Source organism: Drosophila sulfurigaster, chromosome 2R, assembly GCF_023558435.1.
Source record: "Drosophila sulfurigaster albostrigata strain 15112-1811.04 chromosome 2R, ASM2355843v2, whole genome shotgun sequence".
Lineage (NCBI taxonomy): Eukaryota > Metazoa > Arthropoda > Insecta > Diptera > Drosophilidae > Drosophila > Drosophila sulfurigaster.
In genome coordinates, this window is record NC_084882.1 from 5,741,080 (window position 1) to 5,752,461 (window position 11,382).

The 11,382-nt window shown below is 37.9% G+C and overlaps 1 protein-coding gene and 4 long non-coding RNA genes across 6 annotated transcripts; 2 read left to right on the plus strand and 3 right to left on the minus strand.

The window, feature by feature from the left end:
• The first annotated feature begins 22 nt into the window (after positions 1 to 22).
• LOC133836157 (probable ATP-dependent RNA helicase spindle-E) lies at positions 23 to 6,065 on the plus strand. The gene is made up of 11 exons (XM_062266486.1): positions 23 to 283; positions 429 to 683; positions 1,529 to 2,256; positions 2,315 to 2,967; positions 3,040 to 3,167; positions 3,239 to 3,828; positions 3,953 to 4,100; positions 4,183 to 5,316; positions 5,377 to 5,498; positions 5,555 to 5,767; positions 5,832 to 6,065. The coding sequence occupies exons 1-11, from the start codon at positions 89 to 91 to the stop codon at positions 5,962 to 5,964; spliced, it is 4,299 nt and encodes a 1,432-aa protein (XP_062122470.1). The 5' UTR covers positions 23 to 88; the 3' UTR covers positions 5,965 to 6,065.
• LOC133836163 (uncharacterized) lies at positions 5,964 to 6,762 on the minus strand. Its single transcript, XR_009893687.1, has 2 exons — positions 6,523 to 6,762; positions 5,964 to 6,448 (listed from the first exon to the last, which is right to left on the minus strand). It is a non-coding gene; the product is annotated as an uncharacterized LOC133836163 (long non-coding RNA).
• An 18-nt stretch (positions 6,763 to 6,780) lies between these two features.
• LOC133836162 (uncharacterized) lies at positions 6,781 to 7,258 on the plus strand. Its single transcript, XR_009893686.1, has 2 exons — positions 6,781 to 6,889; positions 6,955 to 7,258. It is a non-coding gene; the product is annotated as an uncharacterized LOC133836162 (long non-coding RNA).
• A 766-nt stretch (positions 7,259 to 8,024) lies between these two features.
• Positions 8,025 to 9,398, minus strand: LOC133836158 (uncharacterized). Its single transcript, XR_009893683.1, has 4 exons — positions 9,259 to 9,398; positions 8,622 to 8,956; positions 8,387 to 8,568; positions 8,025 to 8,321 (listed from the first exon to the last, which is right to left on the minus strand). It is a non-coding gene; the product is annotated as an uncharacterized LOC133836158 (long non-coding RNA).
• Positions 9,399 to 10,653: 1,255 nt separating this feature from the next.
• LOC133836622 (uncharacterized) lies at positions 10,654 to 11,224 on the minus strand. Of its 2 annotated transcripts, none has more exons than XR_009893750.1 (3): positions 11,079 to 11,223; positions 10,858 to 11,020; positions 10,654 to 10,796 (listed from the first exon to the last, which is right to left on the minus strand). It is a non-coding gene; the product is annotated as an uncharacterized LOC133836622 (long non-coding RNA). The 2 variants fall into 2 exon arrangements; XR_009893751.1 differs by having other exon boundaries at positions 10,667 to 10,781; positions 11,079 to 11,224.
• Positions 11,225 to 11,382: the final 158 nt, after the last annotated feature.

Genomic DNA, 11,382 nt, shown 5'->3' on the forward strand with positions numbered 1-11,382 from the left:
CCGTTTAACCGCTCTGTTGCATACTAGTTCCCGGGTGGATTGGTTAATGTCGTTTTATTTGAAGTGAACGCTGCAACTTAATGTCAGCATGGACTCCGATATAATGGACTTTTTCGATTTTTCAAAGGAATTCAAGCGAGGGAACGCTTTACAAGGGTGTATAACTGGCGATCCCAAAATTCTAGCCGTGGAGACTAAAGACTCCAATCCGATCAAACGCAAAATGGTTGGCACGGATTATGTGAATGAAATCGCCGAGAAAGAAAAAGAACTCATGAAGAAAGTAAGAAAAAAAGTTTATACACGATGTGTGTATGTATGTATGTTAAAATTTAATGAGTGTGGGTACGGCGAAGTAAATGAATGGAAATTTGACACATTTTTCAAGAATATATGTACATGTATATATATGTATGTTGACTTTACAGTTGGATGGTAACAAGAACAACTTCTCAATGCGCAATAAAACACTTAATGATTTGGATAGTGACGACGATGACGGCGAAATGGAAGAGCAGCCTCGCGTGCGCTCTGATGAAGCCTACTATGAGAAATATCACTTCGATTTAAATCGGGACAAGAATTTGCCCATATATGCACATTGTGGAGAAATTATGGCCGCCATTAATGATAATCCGGTGGTTATATTAAAAGGAGAGACGGGCTGTGGTAAAACTACACAGGTATGCTTTTTAATTTACATATTGATTAAATATTCTATGCAGATCTCTGATTTTAACGAAAATATTCTAAATTCCAATAAAGATCTTTGTGGGCGCAAATGAAGTGCGAATGTCGTATCATCTGCGTGTCGTAAGATTCCTCAAGTCGGCAGAGTTGCTTATAAATCGCTAGGCAGTTAAGCTCTTCGTTGAGATTGACTCTCTTTGGCTTCAATTGATGTTATTGGAGTTCATTGCTTTTGCTGTCTTCAGGGTTTGCCAAAATTTCACAAGCACCAAGAAATGCATTCTCTTGTACGAATTGCCAAAAGTAAAAGCTTCTTTGGGAGTTGTGCTAGTCAAAGGGTGCGTGATATAGTTTCTTGACAAAACAGACAAGCGGGTCCCAAGTTTGAAATGTATGGCATAAATTATATGCATGCAATTCGATGAGTTTCCTTCACCATTAGCTCGCCATCAGCAGGCAACTCTCTTCCGTAAGATGCAGCACCGCCAATGTTGTCTCAATCACCTCGATGTGGTTGGTCTGCGCTGAGTACATGTGTTTTGATTGTATTTATTTACAGCATGACGAGAACAGCTTCAACTTGTCATTGGTATCGTCAGTCCGTCCAAGACGTTGCAACTTGCAACAACTGACATTAATTTCATGAATTTTTATTTTAAATTTCTAAGATTTTTTTAACCATTACATACTATAGAGTATCTTCGTTTATACAGAAAATGTGTGTAACCGTATTAAGTATATACTTGATCACAGTCATTTATGTATATATATTGCAGTGTTTTGCTTTTATTAATAATAGGTGTCGGGAGTTTAATTTGTTTTTTTTTTTTTTCAACAGGTGCCGCAGTACATATTGGATGAAGCTTTCAAGAGGCGCGAGTTCTGTAAAATTGTTGTAACACAGCCACGACGTATCGCTGCCATATCGATTGCCAATCGTGTTTGCCAGGAACGGCAATGGCAACCAGGAACTGTGTGTGGATATCAAGTTGGCCTACACCGTCCCGCTAATATGGAGGACACTCGCTTATTGTATTGTACCACAGGTGTATTGTTGAATAATCTCATTAATCAAAAGACACTCACACACTACACTCACATTATCTTGGATGAGGTACATGAGCGGGATGAGGACATGGACTTTTTGTTGATTGTTGTACGCCGACTGCTGGCACTGAATTCTCGTCATGTCAAAGTCATCCTGATGTCTGCCACTATTGATGCTAACGAGTTTTGCAAGTATTTTGCTAGCACTTCATGGATACCACCCGTGGTTACTGCTAGTCATGGCCGCAAATATCCGCTAGTTAAATACTATAGAGATCAGTTCAAGAATATTCATTGCAAGGATGAGCCCCAACAGCGGGAACCAGGTATATCACCAGATCGCTATGGCGATGCCATTAAAATACTTTTGGTGATTGACAACATGGAACGCAAGGCGGTTGGGACATCCCGACAAACCTATGAGGAGTCGAAGCGCACGGGAGCAGTGCTCATTTTTTTGCCAGGCATCCATGAGATTGATACTATGGCTGAGCATATTAAACAAGTAATGGGAGAAAAGTAAAAAAATTAACTTAATATTTTATTATCCGATAACTGATTGATTTCACATTCACAGTCCCAGTACTGAAATTACAATTGTGCGATGCCATTCGTTGTTGTCGCCCGAGGCTCAAGCAGAAGTCTTTCAACCACCTCCCGTTGGCCATCGCAAGGTGATACTGACTACAAATATTTCGGAAAGCTCTATAACCGTGCCAGATGTATCCTATGTCATTGACTTTTGCCTAACCAAAGTGCTACATACCAATTCTGCATCGAATTTTAAAAGCCTTCGCTTGGAGTGGGCCTCCAAAGTGAATTGTCGCCAACGAGCTGGACGTGTTGGACGTCTACGAAGTGGTCGTGTTTATCGTATGGTCACAAAGGACTTTTATTTAAATGAAATGAAAGAGTTTGGAGTCCCCGAGATGCTTCGATCGCCACTTGAGAATTCGATACTAAAAGCCAAGGAACTTGACATGGGTAGCCCAACTGAAATTCTGGCCCTAGCGATGTCGCCACCAAATCTATTCGACATACACAACACGGTCCTCTTGCTGAAGGAGGTTGGAGCCCTTTTTACTACGGTTGATGGAGTTTACGAGGATCTCGACGGCGATATCACCCATTGGGGTCGCATTATGACACGTCTCCCCCTAGACGTGCGTTTGAGCCGCCTTATTATACTTGGTTACGTATTTAATTGCCTCGACGAGGCTATTATCATGGGTAAGTCACGAAAGGTCACGACATTTTATTGAAGATTTGAGAAAGAAGGTCTTGTCCGAATTTGTCCCATAGCTGCTGGAATGTCTGTTCGTGGATTGTTTCTCACTGAAAGACGAGGACAAAATGAAGCTTTTTGGATGCGCTACGCTTTCTCCGATGGTTCTGGGTCGGACATGATTGCTGTATATCGCATGTACAAAGTTAGTAAAGTCTCCTAATATACTCGCAAAGTATTTGACTGTAAAATTGATGAATTTTGAAATCTTTTTAGATGTATCTGAACATATGTCAGGACAGAATGCAAAAGGATTCGGAACACCAATGGGCTCGGCGGTTTTGTGTTTGTTTGCGTTCTCTTCGAGAGATGCATTTGATGGTACAAGACCTGCAGCAACGCTGTACTTCTATGTATCTACAAAACATGCCATCTAGTGCTTGCAAGTCTTGGAATGATCATGAAAAAGCCATAGTTTTGAAAGTAATCATTGCCGGCGCATTTTATCCCAATTATTTCATGCGCGCCGATAAAGCAAACGAGGACTACGATAGCAACATATACCGAGCTACTAATGGCAACGATCCTTGTCGCACTGTCTACTTTACTAAATTTGAGCCACGGTATATGGGTGAATTATATACTCGACGGATTAAGGAATTATTTTTAGAGGCAAAAATTCCGGCCAAGAAAATGGATGTTACATTTTCGCATGGTTCTGAAAAGATATTTGTAACATTCAAAGAGGATGACGATGAATATAATTACATGAATCCCATTCATGTGCCGGGACGCGTCGCGACCGAGGTTTACAAGGCTGTTAGAATGCGTCTAAATAATGCATATCGCCCTCTTCACGTAATAGAGTAAGATAACAGTACAATTCGCTTTAATTGATATATTTTCTAAAACGAATGTCCATTTTTTTATGAAAGCTATACTTCTAAGGTTTCGATTCTTTAATCATTAAATTTTGTATGCTTTTTTCAGAAAAACCAGTGCTCTTAAGTATGTTGAACAACACGGGATTGGAGTTGTCAGTGACAGCACCTGGGTGCCACCATGCAAGAAATGGAATGTTGAGCTACTTCCTCTACCATCTGTCTTTGACAAGATTGTGGCAGGCAAAATATCGCATGTAAGTGCAAAATCCCGATATATATGTAAATGAACGACACAGTTTTTAACTAATAAATACGAATCATTTTTGTTTTTTGTAGATTGTAAATTGTAGCAAGTTTTACTTTCAACCAAATGAACTGTTGGATCGCATCGACAGCATGACTGAACTAATTAATTCACCACAGCACCTTAGCTGTCATGTGAAGAATCCAAGCATTATTACAACGGGCCTGGAGCTTCTGGCAATGCATAAGCAACACTATCAGCGCGCAACTGTCATCAGGGTCGAAACTCAAGCAAATGGGTATCCAAAGTTTAGTGTGCGCTTCATTGATTACGGTAATACAGCATTATTGGCTATAGATCAGCTGCGAATGATGCCATATGAGCTGAAATATAAATTAGATCAACTGCCACCGCGTATGCTTGAATGCCGGCTGGCTTTGATACAGCCATCGTCATTGGTTAGCAACTATAACCGTTGGGATAATGAGGCAGTCGAAATGTTGACTACAGTATCAAAGCGCGGAACTATTGAATTGGAGATATACTCATTGGTCAACAACGTCGCTGCTGTATTACTGCATATGCGTGATGGACTACTCAATGACAAACTTGTGGAACGACAATTGGCTCGTCGAGCAGATGAAGATTATATGTCGCGTAAGGATCATGACTTTCGCATAAGCAAGCAAGAGGTTGCGTGCCATGAAAGCCATACGGAAAAACATCACATCAACGAGGATTATTTACGTTCGGTTCAGAACCCAACTGACCAAAACTTGAAGCCACCGCCTCTGGATAAATGCAATCAAACTATAATGCTTAAAGGGCCATTCAGTCCACTTGAAACATCTATGTGTTCAATGCTACGCGTCGGCTTATTTAAGACTGTGGTTATTGAGCGAGAATCAGTTAATGGTGTTCTTCTAGATTCCGACCCACAAGATCGCCATAATCAAATGGTGGTGGCAGCGTCCGTCAGTGAAACCGATGGTGATAAGTTGACTGCTCGAGGCACTACTCTTATGCCAAATATTCACGGCTTTTCTGCATTGATGACTTTGCTCTTTTGTCCCACCATGCAAATCAAATGCAATAAGGAACGAACGAAATATGTGTGTATTTTAGCTGGACTTGGCTTTAATCCAAAAACTATGCAATCTCATTTTGAAGAGCACGACATGGTCGTTAATTTGGATGTCGCAGTTCTTGAGGACGATATTCGTATTGTAAATATTATTTTGCAATAGAATTGATTTAATTTTAAAATTTTGAAACTTATATTTTAGATCAATCAAATGCGTTACAATATCGACATGTTGTTCTTCCACAGCGACCCTAATCAACTGCCCACCGCTACAGATGAGGGTCGTGCTACTATTTTTAATCAACTGCAATCTTTGCTTACAGGGTCTTTATAAATAACTATCAATTGTTGCGATTCTTTTTAATTTCTTTATTTTGTAGGGTTCTGAACAAAGATCGGAGTTTTATTGAACGTAACCTGTCAAATTCTGATCATGTTTGGGAGGACATGTCTGATTTGGAACCTGCCGCCGAACCGCTTGGCAAGCGAGCCATATTGCCTATACATTGCTATTACGAACTCGAAATCGAGAATATGAGTAACTTGTTGGCCTTACAAGCGAATTGCAAACAACTTTACGAGTGGCGCAACTTGTAAGTATTTATACGCCTTGACTATTTACCTTACAAATAATAAACATGTTCAATTATTTTGCAGTCGAAGAGATATGTCAATGCTGCAATGCAAATTGTGTAACGTAATGTTAGAAAGCGTCACCCAATTGCGCTTGCACTTGCTTACACAACTACATCGCGATCGGGAAAAGCAGATCGGATGGAAACCTCTGTAAAATGCAGTTTATTATTCGTCCATTATAGACCTTTGTATAATTTAAATCACGATCTGACCTAAAAATGTGCCTTCAAGAATTAAAGCAGTTTTATTGAAAAATGTTTGCTTTAACTATATTATCATTATTTTTATTTTCATATGTAGCCTAACTTTGAGAAGGTCATTTGACTTTTACACAAATTCTTTAGTGATGTAAAACAACTACAATTAATAAACACATTTTGAGTATGCAAGAAAATCTGAATCTTAAACTTTCATTGGGACCCCAAGAGTTCTATAGTACTAGTCAGCTGAGACTCCAGCTTCGCCAGCGTTAATTAAATATACATATATGTTAGTTAATGTTATTGTGTTTTCTCAACTTCATCAAATTCTTAAAACTAACATTTAATGATATGTCTCCCGCTGCAAATAAGAGCAGCAATATTAACGTAGAACTCTCATTTCAGCGAATACAACTCAAGTTTATTGATGTTTGAAGTCTGGAAAACAAAAAACAAACATGCATATTGGAAAATTGAAGTGTTCATAACTTAAATAAACTTACTCAACTTACAGATCAAATTATAAAAAACCGCTTCTTATTCTGCACTTATGCATTTTTTTTAAATTTACTTCCTTCTTAAGCTAGTCACCAGGCAGAAAAAAGAACATTATATTATATATGGTAATTTCCAGGAAATAGTTGCTTAAAACAATGCAGGGCAGCGTTTCTAGTTAGATTTGGTCTTTTTCTTGTTTGTTTAAGGTAAAATGTTATGTTTTATAATATTTTTATTATCGGATACATAATTCATTTCGCCGACTTACACATTTTTCAAGACAAAGTCAAATATGACTAGCGTTTTTTGTCACGTGCTTTTATTAATAATTCGAAAACGACAACTATTGGAGGCTAGTCTTATTTTCAAAATTTTTGAAATGTACATACGTAAAAAACATTTTGCAGAATTTATATTTTTAACACAATTTTTTTTTTCGTTTAAAGATGTTTGAATTTCACACATGCGATCCTGTATATGCCTATATGTGAGTTTATTACTATCAAATTACTTAAACAACCAAAGGCAAAAATGAGGGGTCAGCATATCTCATCGACATCCACTACATGCCGACTTTGACGCAGTTACAAATATCAATCCATTGAAATACCAAACACAAAACTGCTAGAAAGGCGTTTCGTCGTCTTCCTCAACATGACCACTAATGGAAACTTTGCTGACAAAATTAAAATATATATGTATATATTTATTTTTAATATTAAAATTTAGTGAAACTTTAATTTATAGATAGATAGCGTCTTGTCTTTGAGTTATGTTGTATTGGAGGTTGACCGGTAAACTACATGTATTCAGAGCTAAGTTTTCAAGTTAATTTTACTTTATTGTTATTGTATTCGGTTAACGTTTATTATTTTTTTATTTACACCTATGTTAAATAAGTTATCTACAACCATTGTCGTTGTCGGCGTTGAAGTAGTTGAATATACTCTCATTTCCAACTCACATAACGCGTAGTAGGGCATTCGATTTAGGGGCTTACTAAAAAGTCCTTAAATTTGAATTTTGTCGAACAAAGTTTTGGGTCTTTGTTTAATGCATTCGATGATCAATTGATTTTGCTCATTAAGTTTAACACTGAAGTAGAAGGAGCAATGGATAGATTATGAAGGTAAAAGCTCACCTGGAATTGCATTGCGTACTCACCGGAATACATAATCACTATTTATCATCGATTTTGGCGTACATCATGATGGGGGCCTCATCCAGATGGCTGCTGTTGCCGGCACGGAAATTAAAAATCTAGACAAATGCTGGTTACTAGCCAGGCCGCTGCCGTTCATTTTAGGAACGGACGAGCAATCCCGAAGTCAGGCAATCCGGTTTTGTGATAAACTTGCCCAGATTAACGATTGAATGAATTAACCATAAATCCCCGACATTGAACGCCCAGAATCGAATGCTAATTCATATCAAATTTTGACTGCAACTTGTACAAGAACGGTACGTGATAGATGCGCCAATGAACTCCATTAACATCCGCATTCAACCAACAGTGATTATACAGAGTATGCATTGTTACATCTACATATATAATGTGCAAGTTGTCACCTTTATGAGCAGAAAGAGTGAAAACCAAATGATGTAAACGCGTTTACCGCAACTCGAAACAAGTGTACACGCAAAAAGGACGATTTTTATTGAACATAAGTTAATTTGCAATCTGATAATGTATTTTTCATTACATTATTTTAAATCCATGTCTCAAAGTTTCTGCGTATACAGCACTTGGACAAAAGCCAATGTCCGAGGTCAAGCCAATTCTTACCGAAATAGTAAAGGCATGTTCCTATGGCTGATGCAAAACAAAAAAAGAAGAAATGTAATAGATTATAGTTTGTTCTATATGTCATTACTTACGCCTACGCTTGCTGCAAATTTGACTTTGGGACCGGTCTCCGGGCTTTTACTGTCCTCAGGAAGCATACCAAAGATCACATGATCAATAAAAGTGTGAGGAGGTTTCGTGAAGACTCTGTCAATTTTCTTGTGAGATGCGTGTTTAGATGTTGCTATTTGGCAGCTTATTAGCTACTTATTTACTATGTGATTACAAATTTAATCAAAGTCAGTAAATATTCTATAGGATAGATACCCAGATTGCGGCTTTTGCTCCTAGTTTTGCGCTTGATCTTATAAGTTTTTTCTCCAAGCAAGACAGTACGTTCCACTCTGCCGTCTTTACATGTAAGCGTTATTTTTATTTGCTCCGCCCAGCGTAGCACCAGACTATTTATCTTTTTTCTTCTGTTTTTCTGGCATAATTCAACGTCCCCAAATTATCGGATGACATTATAAATTTTTTGCAGTTCATGTGATATCGCTTTTTCTTGGATTTAAATTGTTCCACTGCCATTCCATCAGTTATTTTGCCTTTCGTCTGTTCAGACTTTTGATTTTTGGCTCGTGCCAGGTCACGTTGATTTCCGCCTGAAAGTAATAAATTAATAAAGGTTGAAATAAACTTTCGATTTTGATATGCACGCATGTGTACATATCGAAGCAATGCATTTACTAACACCGAAACGAGGGTATAGAAGCGCACCACATACATATACACATAACTAGTTGCTAGTATTTTGAATCGATTTATATTGAAAGATATAAAATACTAATGAAATTATATAAATATTGGAATATTTACTTTGATTCCAAAAGCAAAACTACATTGACAGAATACTCACTGTACAACAATAGAATGAGAACATCAATTCTGGATTTATCCCACTTACGTGTCATTTTGTTACGCTACTGTTGGGCAGCTCCCCTTGCCAATGTAATTTTGATCCAAGTCTTATATATAAATAGACTTTTTACAAGAAAATGTACATACAGTTTGAATTTCTTATTTATCGCGAGGCGATGTATCGGAGGCAGGAAATTGCAACTCCAGGGGTGGGAGGGAGTTTTAAACTGCTCCTCCTGTTAAATAGGAGATGAAAAGGAAACGTCAACTTTTTTCACTAGAGGAGCATGTGGATTTTTTGTTGAGTCGAGGAGTTGATTTTGGATCGAGGTTGGAGACGGTCGGCCGGAAGATCGTGCTGGACGATCTTGACTGTCTTTTCTCGTCTGAGTTGTGACACGGAGTTGAATTGAGAACGAGGTTGGAGACGGTCCACCTAAAGAAGAGTGCCAGTCGATTTTCTTGGCAGGTTGCATTGTGCGTTACTTTTCTTTGTTTGCGAAGCCAACATTAACGTAGAAAAAAAAAGACACTAACGGCGCGCGACATCCAACGAACGATATCACCGCTGGAGCAAAGCCAGAGTGCGGATAACTGCCACCGCAAGACGACACCAGGCATTCCTGACGTCGAGCCACGAGGACAGCCGCCGTTCATCACCAGTGGGAGCATACCAACGATGTGGAGCAGCGGATGCCAGTTGACGCGTCCTACGCCGAACAAAGAGGAGAAGCCAGTCTGAGTGAGTCGAGCTACAGTGTCACCAGGCCCGGCCGGTTCGCCGACAAGTTTTCCGTGCACTCTCGCTCAACAAACTCTTAATAAAAGATTATTAAAACACTGTAGAAATAAATATTATATATATTTACATATATGAAATACAACATCGCACTACATTGAATTTAAAAGAATCGTATTTGAGTGTAAAAGAATTAATGTAGAAAAGAGAATATAATTTGAAGACTCACCTAAAAACTAAACAACAAGAATTTAACTTTGAAGACTAGAGCAATATTTAAATTAGATTAAATTGAATTAAAGACTATAAAACATATTATTTTAATTAGTGAAAAATATAAGAAACATATTAAAAGACAAAACGTATAAAATCATATTAAAGTAAATTAAAATTCCAAAGTAAATTAAATAAAACCATAAATTAAAGTAGAGTACAAATTAAAGTAAAATAAATCAATATTTTGTTGTAAAATGGCAGAGTAGATCCAGATCAACATTTGCCTCTACTGAGATACAAATGTATGGTTGTATTTATAAAAAAAAAGTATATACATATATGAACTATATTATCACCTATCGCCCCTTCACCAAACCTCAAGAGCTCTTAGGCAGGTCAAGGTAGACATTTAAGCGAATCAAGCATACATACATACACCCAAATATGCGTATACATACATACATACATAAATATACCTATCTGTGATCTCTTTACGTAACATATATAAATTGTCCCTACTCCGTTATTATTTCTTTGTTGTTCCGCTTTGTTTGTTTTGTTATTTGCTTTTGCTTCGAATCCTGTTCCGTGTAGCTGTAATGAAATTCGAATATCTATTAATATTATACCTGTAAATAAATTAAATGTTAGTAATTAAGAAAAATTCAGGAATAATATAAAAGTACTTACGTTGAACATGGTTGTGTGAGTCTTCTCAGCATGGAGGGGAGGGAAATTCGACAGCGCTACACCGGATGAGGAGCAGCCACTGATATAGTGGCCAACGCAAAGGGAGATGGCGCCGATGTGGCCATCTCAGGCAGGGTGGGTACGCCGGGGTCCAGCTGTGGCCCTATTCAAATAATAAATGGATCAGTGAGTCGTACATTATTGTCGTTTTCTTTACTTACCGTCGTCAATAGTTTGTTTTGGATTTCCTTTTGTTTAGCGCAATTTCCAATTGCGCGGCAGCTGTTTTGTTTTGTTAGTGATGTGTTTTTTTCTGTTGTAAAAAACAGCTGTTAATATCGGTGGACTTATCGATTGTGCGGACTGCGGGCCAGGGATGGAACTCCACCTGAGTACCGATGAGCCAGCCGGCGCGGCCCCAGGAAGACAACCAGTCCGTAACAAATTTAAATTAATTTTAAAGATATAATTTAATTTTAATAGAATTAAAAATATTTAGATATTTGAGTGAAAAAAATCGATAGT